We start from the raw sequence: 12,640 nt of genomic DNA on the forward strand, positions 1-12,640 counted from the left end.
TCAGATGCAGAAAGGCTAGCCCCAGATGGGTGGAGGCTTGTAGGAAATATGAAGATGGCAATAACTACAAGAACAGCAGTTTTATAAACTCTCTTTTAGTACTAATTTCACTGTGTAGACAGCAGGGTGGTAGGTAATGTGTAACAGAGAACACAAAATTATTCTATTCCTATTTTGTATTTTCTTTATAAAAACATTCTTACAAAAGAAAGTGATGAATGATTAAAGTTAAGAAGAATGTTAAGCCCAAGATAACTGATAAATCAGAAAGAGAGCATCCTTCTGTGTTAAGTAAGTTTAAGCCTCTAAGCCCAGGATAATTATATCCAAAGCCCACAGAGAATCTGCTTATTATAGAACGATTGTCTATGTTTAGGAGAGATCAGAGAGAATAGAAAGAAATTTCAGAAAACAAGCCAAATGTCAACTCAAAAGGACAGAGGATTCAAAAAACACACAAAACTTAACATTAACTGGAAATTCTTCAGGAACAACTGTTACTCATGACCACAAATCTAACAGGTGGCTCCCCACCAGCTTCAGTTTATTTTGAAGTGAGGTTTCCAGCAAAAGAATACTGCAAATATAATGCATATTGATTTCAGACAAGGTATCAGGGCATAGGTGTCCAGACTTCCCTGCAGAGATGGGGCTGGTGAGGCTAAATAAATCGCACACTTTAGGAGTGAAGACTGTACTCAATGTCACACTAGAGGGCCCTGTCCTTACTTCTGTATAATTTAATCCAATGATTTAGACAAGAACATATCAGTGGTACTTATTATAATCTAGGAAGTATAAAGAATAAGATCACATTATCAAGATTAAAAAGTATTCCAACTAGTTGGAAAATGGTTTAAAATGATTAGCAAAATTCCTTGTTAAATTTGGCTCCACATTTATATGATGAAAAAAATTCAAATGTTCAAATACAGAACAGATGTGAAGCAACTAACAGCAGCGGACATAAAAAACACCTAGTGATACTAGCTGCTTATAAACTCAAGATTAGCCTACAGTGTGCCACTCAAAGAGCTAACGTTAGGGTAGGCCACAGAATAGCACTGCAGTTATCAGTGCAATCTAATATTTTGTTTCTAAGCCACATTTTACATAAGGACAATGCCGCATGGAAAACACCAACTAAATTCTAGCAACCATGTCACCTGAGGAATTGTGAAGGGCACTGAAGGACTGAAGGTGTTTATTCTGGTAGAGGAATTAGGGGAATTCAAAATAGTTTTAAACGTGTAGGGCATATCCACCCCCCTGCCCCAGCCCCCCCCCCCCCCCCCGCAGAGAAATGCAATATACTTAATCTAGTTTCAGAGATCAAGGCCTAAGGACATGATTGGAATCTACATGGAGCCACAGTAAACAAAGTGGCGCATATTTTAAGGATTATGACTGCCATACACAGAATGGGACACCCTCTGTGTGGTGACTTCCTTGTCAGTAGGTAACACCAGCAAAGGGGCTGTGGAGAGAGCTGACTGGGTGGCTTGAAGTATATGTTCCAAAGCCACTGTGGGCTGCACTCCCAATGAAACTGGGCATCAAGGACCTTAAGAACACAATGAAACCAAGATGCAAACCAGAATAAAAGAGCGGCTCTTTTTCTCCCAGACGACTCTGTATTTGTTTGTGTTAAGTATAACATTTTACCCCTATTTCTTCAGGTTGTCAAGAGAATGTCTGAGCAGGAGTGAGAAAGGTATTCAATCATATAATATGCTTTGACAATGTCATATTAAGGCTCAGAAAAAAAATACAGTCTTCTGTCTACTCACTGTTTTTGCACTGACAAGTTCGACAGCCATTGTGATCAAGTTTGAAACCATAAATGCAGTCCTTCTCTGTCAGAGTGCAGTTTGATAACTCCCCACACGCAGGTGGATCAATTGTGATGTAGGTTGGTTCTAATAATAAAGAGAGAGAAAAAAAATCAATGGAACATATGATTATCTCTAGATGCTATTCGATCTTTGAAATCCCACACTACAGTAAGTTACAAAAATCCAATCAATAATTTTCATCAAATTCTAAAATGTTTATAATAGTATAATGTTGTTAACCCCTGAAATAAATATTTTTATTCAGATTTTTAATCATGTGAATACTAGACTTCATTTTTCCTTTTTGGTGCTGGGGATCAAACACAGGACCTCACAAGTCAGGCAAGTGGTATACCATTGAGCTGTACCCTCAGCTACTTCAATCCTTTATGTTTGAGCAGTTTGTACATTTTGGGGCTTCCTGTAGAGGAGAGGTTAAAACGTTACCTGTTCTTCTATTTCCTCATGAGGTCTTTTCAATTCATTTTTTATAATTGTCAAAACCTAGCTGCCAAAGGCCAGTTATCTCACTCTGCATTCTGCAATTCTTTTGAAAGCTGTTAGCATTTTTTAAAAAATTAATAAATCAGAGATGTTTTTGAGAGTAGTTTAACATACCTGAATTTCTTTTATCTTTTATGTGACACTCCCTTGCTTATGACAGATGATATGATGGATAATGGTGACTAAGAGTTTATCCTCAGGGCCTGGAGGCCCGTGGGAGTGGCAGGGTGAGAAAGAAAAGAAAAGAAAGAGCAGCCTAGCTGGGAAGAGAGGCATGGAGGAAATCAAGACCGGAGGTGATGCTTTCCCTTCTCTGCCAAGTTAAGAATGAAGAGCTGCGATAGGGAATAACGGTAACTACACACACTGGCATGAAGCATGCTCTGTGTTTACACAATGCTGACAGGGTGTTCTTCCTAAATGCCTGCAAACTTCACTGTACTCCAGTGAGGTGGGTGCTGTCATTACCTCTGGGTGTCTATCAGATGAGGAAATTGAGTACAATGACTTGCCCATGGTCACTGCAGTAGTAAGTTTCAGGAGATTCAAACCCAGGCATGTCTCGCTTCAGAGCACCACTCTCATTTCTTCTATGCAAAGCAAAGACTGTTGGAAGGTATCTGTCCTGTGGTGCATCAGTAAGGGACAGCTGTGGATGGGAAGAGTGCCAGCTGTGGGAAGAGTGTTGCCAAAGGAAACCGAGATGCTAACATATTTGAGTAGCATCTTTCCAACCAAAAGATATTATGAGCTTCTTTAAATTGTTTCTCACAATATCTTTGTGAAGAAGCCAAGTACAGAATGTCTCTACCTACGTTTTCCCAGATGGAAAATATGAGGTGCAGAGAGGGTGACTGGCTTATCTAAGTTTACATAGCAACCCAGTAGCAGGCTGGGAATAGAACAGAACAGAGGTTCCTGACCTCCTGTCCAACACTCTATCCATTAGTCCACACTGTCTTCTCAAGTTTCATCTCCTGTTACCGTAGAAGACAGACCAAAATAAGTGTTTGAGCTGCCACTTCGAAGATCAAGAGGTCTGCATTTTTATGCACCTCGTAAAATGGGACAGTGATTCAACTCTTTGCAGGTAGGAGACAGAGGTAACCTTTTAGAGATGCTCTGACCAGTATTCCCTCAGTAAAGATATGCATCACATGAACAGCACAGTTTGTCTGCCTTTATTACAACCCAGAGTTCAAAGAACATTTTCCTGAAATTTTTATATAAACTTTCCACTGCTATAAAATTTCTGATTTCCTTCAGTGACTAAAGCATTCTTTCTCATAGTTAACTCAAGTAGAGTTTTAAGAATGAATTAGGCATGGTTCTGCTTCCTTCCTACATTCTCTTTAAATTTACTGTAAATATTAGTTTTCAAACCTGTTTTTCTTTAATCATTACTCTTGCTAACCAATCAAAACTATGGTCTTATTCTAGCCATCAGTCCTAAAACTGCCGATATTTTGTCAAAATATTCTAACTACAAGTATAAGACAGAGAGAGGAGAACACTCACATCACCTTTAAGTAAACCACATCATGGGTTACCCAGTGAGGAAGGACATCAAGTTCCAGAGACTAGATCAAGGACTGCGGTGGAGTCTGGACTTTACATGCACTGTTTTAGTGGATGGCATAAGGGTGAAGAAAAGGCTCAAGTACATTTACACAGACCAGAACCTTGTATTCTTTACTAACGTTTAAGATGTGAGGTTTACAAGAAATTTTGCCTTCAGAAAACATATTATGGGAAAAGACATATTTGGGAAAGATTACAATGATACCAAAACACACAAAAAAATGCATAATAATCACAGGGTGATATGGAATTCTACTCTCACTGTGTCATAGGGATTTGTTAAGAGACTGCATTGTCCAACTTTACAAATAAGATCTTTCAACTCTGAATGATATTTTTCTTCAATAGTCACATTGTGTTATTTTTTGATACATGTTATGATTAATGGGTAGGATTAGGAACGTGATCTGTGGCTTGAGAGTGAATGACAGAAAAAAAAAAAAAGAACAGACTGAGTTGTTTTGAGGATCAGGATCAGAATAACACTGATTGGAATAGTCCCATGCTCCATTCAGATGGCTCAATAGCTTGGTGAAGAGTCACGTACATCTAACATGACTTTCTCCAGGACAGGAAATAGGTTCAATATGCTTCCCCAAACATTTGGAATAATAGCTTTTGTTCAGATAAACAAATGAAAATTAAATACACAGAAGGACTGCTGGGTTTGTGCTGGTCATAAAATGGGCATGTTAAGTATTTTACATAAAATGAGTGCTTCTAGATAGATGCGGTCACATGCTAGAGGTAAAAAATTATGTTGTGCCTCTAAAACCAACATTTTCCCATTCACTAAGACCTACATTTAGATGGAAGAAATTGGTAAGTATATACATACACTGCGAATTCTGGAACCCTTAGTATTTAACATTAAAACATAGAAAAACTTAAATTATTTATTTAAGAAAAACTGTCAATTTACACTGGAACTATTCTATTTCTCTTTGATAGATTATTCATTGTGATAGAGTAATCTCAGAAAGAATCATAATTTTTAAAGGCATTTTAACACTTAGCACTTGTTTTCTTATATTTAACAAACAGTATTTTTCTCTTACTCAGATATAACCTGGAACAAATTCGAAAAGCCTTTTTGTGGGTGGTAACATGTTTCTAGGGTCCTTACTGCTGTCATTCTACACCCCTGGAGTAATTTGCTTCATAATGGGCACATCTATAGGGAACTAGCTAGAGACATCCTAATGCTGTATATGCAGTCATTTGTTGTATTCTATTGCTTTTCATCTTTCTCCCAGTTTTAGAACCATTTCCTACCATATGAGGCGGTATCTACAGTAGTTCTATTTCTACATGAACAACATTACAATACAAACATGAAAGTATAAACGAGATACAAAAATTCCAACTTCATCAAACAGATCTGAGAATTTACTTTTAGTTCGATACATTAATATGTACTCTCAGAACCACTCCTACTGCTAAAGTTAGGGCAGGGTTTTTTTTTTTTTGTTTTTTTTTTTTTGAGAAAGAAGTACTGAGGTGAGAAAACTGAAAATTCAACACCTTATTCTGAGTAATGAACTCCAAAGTGGGGCAAACTTAACTGCATCCTGAGTTAAATCAACACTGCATTTACAGTCCTGAAAGAAGAATAACCAAGACATGGCTAGATTTTTACCACAGCTTCTAATCCAAGGGAGTGGGAAAAGAAATGATTTTAAAGAATCTAGACTCATAGAATCAAAGTGCCTCAAGGAAATGTTGGTCAAACACATGAAGTGTGCATTCTGCTGGTCTCCAAAGTTAGAGTGTCCTGGAACTTGTTTATCAAGAATAATTAGTATTCTGTATTTTTCTCTAGTGTATGCAGCAGTGTTTTGCATTTGGAAAATACCTGATGGGTCTTGGCCTGAAGACCAGAAGGCTCTCATTTAAATCTTACACTTCCCCATAATAACTACATTATATGGGGTATGGTACTGAAATTATGTGCCAGAGTACACCCCTTTCTGAAAGGGTGATGGCGACCTCTGTCCTCGGCAAGACGGGTGAACAGTTCTGCAGAACAGAGGTCCTGTCGACTTCGGGAGGCACTGCTATATTACCTGTTGCTCTGGGCAAAGAAAATTGTCCCCTTTAAACAGGCTGGGTAGGGATGTGTCACTGAACATCTTTCAAAGCAGGGAAACAGCTGAGATCTCCTCATTTGGGAGAATGAGGAAATGGTCATAGGAGGCGGGATTCTGGCGAGGGAAACGTCAATGACGTGGTGCTTACAGGATCACCCTGAAATTCCACCTGGTCTGTATTAAATCAGCTGAGGAATTAAAGAAATACCTTAATGTCCTCCAAAGGAAGAAGGCTTGAAACAGCAGGAATTCATTGTCTTTGGCTACAACTATTTCTAAAGGGAACCCTGGAACAGCTTCTTTGTGGAGAAGAATTCTAGAAATAGTTTCTGAGCCTAGAAGCAATAAAGAACAAAAATGGGTGTTTGTTATGTGTGCATCCAGTTTGCTGTTTCCTACTCTGCAACTGAGTGGGAACCACTGTTCTCTTCAACCTACTGTTTTCTTGAATCACTTTTAAAGACTCTTTCAGCATCATAGACTGTTCAGAAAAATTATTTTCACAAGAACCCTTGGGATCATGTCAAGAGTGCAGACGAGATGCCACCAATTTTTATCCCAGGTTCTCGAGGACAATATTCTGGAAGGAACCCTCTTAGAAGATACAGTAACATGGACACATATTGGTCCTTCATTTTTCATTTATTTAAAATTTAGAGATATTTATTTCATATCCTAAAAAGCCCAGCAAACTCCTTATCAGTAAAAATATTTTCAGGGAAATATTGATAGTTTTCAAGAATTAGCCTCAAAGTTTCTGAATAATATTGTCATATTTTTAGACTGATATTCAAATACTTCCTAGGAGCAATTTATAGCTCTTCAGTTGGAAAATTAAATCACTGTGATCATAATGAATTTGATCAAGAATATAAAATTAAAATGAAAATCATGATTCTACCTCCAATATGCTGCAGCAACAGGTCATAAAATAACATATTTGGGGACTGGGGTTGTGGCTCAGTGGTAGAGCGCTCCTCTGGCGCTCGAGGGACCCTGGGTTCGATCCTCAGCACTACGTAAAAAATAAATGAGTGAAATAAAGGTATTGTGTCCAACTATAAAATAAATATTAAAAAATAACATATTTGATTATGTTATCACATAATTGTTATAATTGTGGTAAGCAATCTAAGTGCTCTACTTTCTTGTTTTGTTATTTTATAGAGAATCCTCAAAAAAGTGGCAGGGGGACTAGGAAATTCAAACTCAAATTCAACCTTTTAAGATGCTGATTTAGATTTATAAGTCTTATCACATTATAGATAGTCCATTGACTGGAAAAAACAGCAAAAAAGAATATATTTTGACTGTTGGCAATATTAAAATGAGCAATAATTATGTTAATTTGCTTCTGAAACCGTTTACATAATCACTGGCTTTATATTTCAGGCACCGGTAGCTTCAACAAAAATATTAACAGATACTTTTAACTTTGTGCTTTATCTCTATTACTTTACTTCTGGTTTTGAACGAATTCATACAAGGTGCTTCCTGCTCTCTCGATTACTAGGAGCTGGCTATCTTTCATATATAACACTAATTATCTCCATTGAGAAATGAGTGAGGCACTTTTTCTGATTACCCTGGTAAGGCTGCAGCCAATCAGCAGCTCTTGAGTAGGGGTGGGTGATTCTGGAAATGCACAATCACAGACAGCATACAAGGCCAACCCTTTTAGGTTAGCTGATGCGCTGCTTATCAGGGTAACTAACTGGTTCCAGGTTTTGAGGGTCTCCATGAGTGCCACCTCCAGGCTGAGCTCTGGGTGAGTGGTAGGACTAGAGGGTCTGGCTGTGGGTAGCAGCTGTTTAGTGGCACCCTTGACTCCTATGCACCCCTATTCACATACATGCTGTCTTTCTGGAAAAAAAAACTCACTATAGGTAAATTTCTAAAACAAGTACTTTTTGAGGATGGATACATTCTTACATGTCTTTCATAAGTGAAAAAAATTTTAACTAATGATGCTAATTCCTCTCTCTCTCACTTCTCTCATTATTTCTCCTTTTGGGCTTTAATAATGTTTTGCATATTTCACATAGCTCTTCTTTCTCAATTCATAAGTCTGCTTCTTTGATTGTGAGAACAATTATGTTCCCCTTTCAGACTTAATTCAGGCACTCTCTTTCCTAAGTTGTGTTTTTCTTCTGGCTGGACTTGGTTAAGCCATGTGCATATCCAATGAGTGGGAAAATTCCAAAGCTTCACTCACTTTATATGGCAGTTCCATCGCTAAATATATCAGGTCTCCTACAGCCCCACCAGTTAATGGTAGCCTGTCCAGGGCCATAAAACTGGAGATAAGGCTGGCCAAGGCAGAAGGAAAGGAGATAGCTTATCTGTTTTACTGTATCTTCATATGTCATTCTGTTACCACAGTCGCTTTTCAAATGTGACCCATAACTAGGCAGAATACCATTTGAATAAATCACCTAGTTGTCAGCATAACTGGAGCCTGGGAAGAGAAGCACAGTGAAGATCAAATTTACCCAAACGAAGCCAGAGGGAAAACTATTGATGCAGACAACAACAAGAAGAAAAGAGTTTAGGACACAAAATTCCCTAATCTGGAAGTGGGAATTTCCATGGGGTATGAATGTGTACTTTAGAAAAATCTCATTAAGTCATGGAAAAAAATCTCCTACAGTGGGAGTTTTCAAATTCTTTTGACCACTGCAGATTTAGTTATCCTTTTTTCCTTTGTATATATTTCTCATGACAACACCTACATCCTTGTAATTTCTGCAGTACTTATCTCAGAGCACTTTCTTTTTTTTATTTTAAAATGAATGGTGTGAAAGTGTTCCCAAGATTTGTATTATTTTGTGGTCAGATAGAGAAACAATGATATTATTTATTTTAGACCTATTTATTAGCTCTGTATGCTTCTTCCAAGGAATCTTGGCTATTGAACATATTTTTCTTCCTTTACCAATCTCACATTTAATAGGAAAAGACAGTAGTATGATTAGGAGATTATTATTAAATGACCACAAAAGACAAATTAAAAAAAATTCTTATGGAATGGGTTATCTTTTTTCCAGTAATTCAGTTTGAGCAGCTCACAAACTAGCACTGGATTCCAAGAATAACCTGGACTTTATATTTGTCTTAAATTTTATTCTTATATTCTTTTTATTCTTAGTTTTCAAAGGGAATATACCTTGGTACCCTTTAGGTGAAAATGTCACATTCACGTGAGCACGTGTACATATGCACGATTCTAACAGCTATATTCAACTCTGGCAGGTGGTCACATGGTCAGAGTTCTGGTCAACCCTTTGGTAAATGGCTGAGAACTTGGGAAGAAGGGTCCTCATTTTAGGGACAATGCCTCATTCACTGTTTATAACTTCGGCACCTAGCACAGAGCTTGGCCTACTATTATTGCTTAATAAATTAACAAGGAAGAAAAAAAGACATCTGAGCACCTAAAGTCAGGGCATATCATTCAACAGAGAAGGGCTCAATATTGTCCTCAAAACAATAAATCCCTGACTTCTCACTTTTAAAGGACTGACAGTGTTGTAGTGCCACATCACCGCGGCAGCCCCCTGTACATGGTAAGATATGAATGGACTCCCTTGAAGCAGCCAAGCTAGATCTGATGGCAACTGTAAACTTGACACATTTATAGTAGTGAAAATGGAATGAAAACCTCCCAAATCAAAGCATTTCAGAGTGAGATTCTCAGAGATGACATGTAGGTTCCTGCAAGGGGCTTCAATATGATCTCCATCGTAGGCTTAAGAATACACAGAAGGTACATTCCTAGAGGGCTCCCATCAAAGTTCTTACCATAAAGTCTGATACCCCAAATTTCAGTTCTTTAGAGAATTCACTTCTGGGATAACTATCCTATTCCTTGATGATCTCAAACGAAAAAATGTGGGCTAAAATAGTCTTGAAAATAGCTAGGCGTTTATCCAACTTAGGGCTCACCTTTTACCAGATGAAGAATGGTAAATGACTGCTCAGCAGAGTCAGTACATGATTACCTGCAAAGACTGGCAGGTATCAGAGGAGAAAAGGGAAGAGGCCAGACCAGAATGCATAAGTGTCCGTGATGGAATCCCACAGACTGGCACAATGATGGGGGCTGAGGAGCTCAGTGATTTTACTCAGTGGGGACCTGGAGTTTGGATGTGAACAGGGCTGAGCAGGAAACAACCCTGAGAGGAAAGAGCGAGCCAGAGAGAGCAGACCAGGGTTCTAGGGCTGAGTGATGTTCCTAGGTAGGGAAGGGAGGCAGCCATGAACAAGAGGAAGCAGGAAACAAAGTCAGCTGTCCCAGAGGTCAAACAGTAAAGGTCGATAAGAAAAAGAACTGGGAGTCAAAGCCTAGGGTAGGCCAGAGGGCACACCAACAGTAACTGGGTCTCAACTATGAGAATGAACCCAGGAGCAAGAATGACATTTGCATCTGAGCTAGGATACTCAATGACTTTCACATTCATCATCTTATTTTCTCATCCTCTTTCTTCTGATGTTGAGGGTCTTGAGAGAAGCAATGCTAAAATCACAGATTCGGAGACAGAAAACTCAGGTTGAGTCCCTGCTCTCTCATTATCTGACATACCACCATGAACCTCTACGGGCTTCTACAAACATGGTATTCCTACCTCATGATAGTCCTACGAGGCTCACATAAGGTTGTAAAGAGAAGAAACTCTAAGGGTTACACGAATGACTTGATGCTGTAAAGATGGTTGTAATGACAACCCTGCCTGCTCAGAGCTAGAACCAGTCTCAGATAATAACTAATTAATGAAATATGAGCCTTTTCATGGGTCTCAAATGTTCAGCTGACACACGGTATTACAATCGCTTCAGCATTCTGAACCCTGTCCGTTGTAACTTAAGCATCATTTTCTATCTTCACTGAAAATGCAAAAAGCATCTGGGATGTGGGTAGGTCTGTGGTGTCATTTTCATATGGTCTGGTAAGCTTTGGAGCATGTTAGTGACCAGCCACTGGCGCCTTTCACCTTTGCTGAGTAGCAGTCTGAGATCATTGTTCCACATTTTGACCGTGTCTATGGTGTCTCCAAGAGCACAGTAATCTCATAGTCATCAGCTTATCCAATGTGAGCTGAAACAATGACTGTGTGCCTGGCTGACTGCTTCCTTCCCCTCTCATGACAGGGGCCTTGCTGGAACTTTAGGGACAAGGGCAAACTCATCACAGTTTCATTTACACTATTTTGGTATCTCTGCCAGCAGTCCTACCATTTTCAAGTTAAAAGAAGGAAGAGAAGAACCATGTCTAAAAGCTGTCTTTGATCAGCACATCACAGTTTCAGAAGGACAGTGATCTCAAACTTGTGTCAACAGTAAGAGAGTTCAACCAGTACTTTCTTAGAATTGGAGGTGTTTTACTCAAAAAATAATGTTCTTATTATCTGCCCCCAAGCAGGAGGGCTCCCTGACACAAGCGAATTTGTATGGCACAGAATCTCTATGGAATCTTTTTCTAAAACTTGGTTTACAGAAAGGATGACAGATTCATAGTTTTGAAAAGCTTGGATCTTGCTGATCCCTCTCAATATCCAAGGCCTCAGGCCATCCCAAACTGACAGCTTATTATCTCTGAACATATTTTAGCTTTGCTAAAAAATAGAGACTCCCTGATCTGTTTTAAAAGTGAGCCGATATACAAGGCAATAGCTATCCAATTAAGGTGAAAAAGAACATGGTCTTCGCCTTCCCACTGACAGCCACACTGAGGTGGCTCCAACACACCAGGCCCAGGAGTAGAGGCAGAGAAGAACCAAATATACAAACAAGCATATACATAAAGCTCCACCTGATTCCACCATAGAGCAAAGACAGCCCAGTTATACCAGCAAAGAATGCTTTTTTTAAAGTACTCAGGTACATGTAAGTAGAAAAATAATGACGAGTGGTGGAGGATAGGGCTGGCATACAGAATGCATGCTGCAAGGTCTGGCCACTGGACTGGGGGTACCTTACAAACTCGGTTCAAGGTCTGCTCCAGCAGCCAATGTGAAAAACAAACCCACAATGCTATATGACTCTCCAGGTCCACAATGACCAAATCTCAAACACTTTAGAATTTTCTTGGGGCTTTCTCATCATGTTTTACTCTGGTACAAAACAGAACCTGGAGTTTTGACCTGACATTTATTTCTGGTTGACAGCTAGCTTTCCAGTGGCCTGTATACCTGAACTAGGTTCTGTTGTAAACAAACCTGATACGTTTAGTTACTTTTTCAGATTCAAAAGTAAAATCCACTCAGTGTGTAGGCAGGTATCCTATGCTAAATAAAAACTGGGATGACCTGCTAATAACTCAAATTCAAAAAAGTGTACAACCAAAGGCACTATGTCCATTACATCTTCTGACAAATTTCAAAAACGTGCTGTTTAGCATTGCACATCCCGTATCAAATTTAGATCAAACTGATGGTTATTGTCAGGGATCTGGCATTGCTGGATCCCCATAACAGACTCCCGCATCTGCACCCTGGGACTGCTGCAGTGAACATCTGAGAGTCTCAGGCTGAGAGGCAGACACATGGGAATGATGCTATTCCTGCCACCTCTGCAGCCACAATAATGGGGACATCCATAGCAGCAAAGGACATCCTTTAGGAGACATTTCTT

At 39.0% G+C, this 12,640-nt stretch overlaps 1 protein-coding gene across 5 annotated transcripts in view; it reads right to left on the reverse strand.

Moving 5' to 3' along the window:
- The window catches only part of CRIM1 (cysteine rich transmembrane BMP regulator 1), a 180,912-nt gene that overhangs the window by 45,160 nt on the left and 123,112 nt on the right, over nt 1-12,640 (reverse strand). For all 5 annotated transcript variants that reach the window (XM_081265454.1, XM_081265457.1, XM_081265455.1 and 2 more), the window contains one exon: nt 1,791-1,919. In XM_081265454.1, the coding sequence (XP_081121580.1) occupies nt 1,791-1,919 (129 nt within the window). The remainder of the gene's footprint in view (nt 1-1,790; nt 1,920-12,640) is intronic.

Source organism: Spermophilus citellus (assembly GCF_964194105.1).
Source record: "Spermophilus citellus genome assembly, chromosome: 13".
NCBI lineage: Eukaryota > Metazoa > Chordata > Mammalia > Rodentia > Sciuridae > Spermophilus > Spermophilus citellus.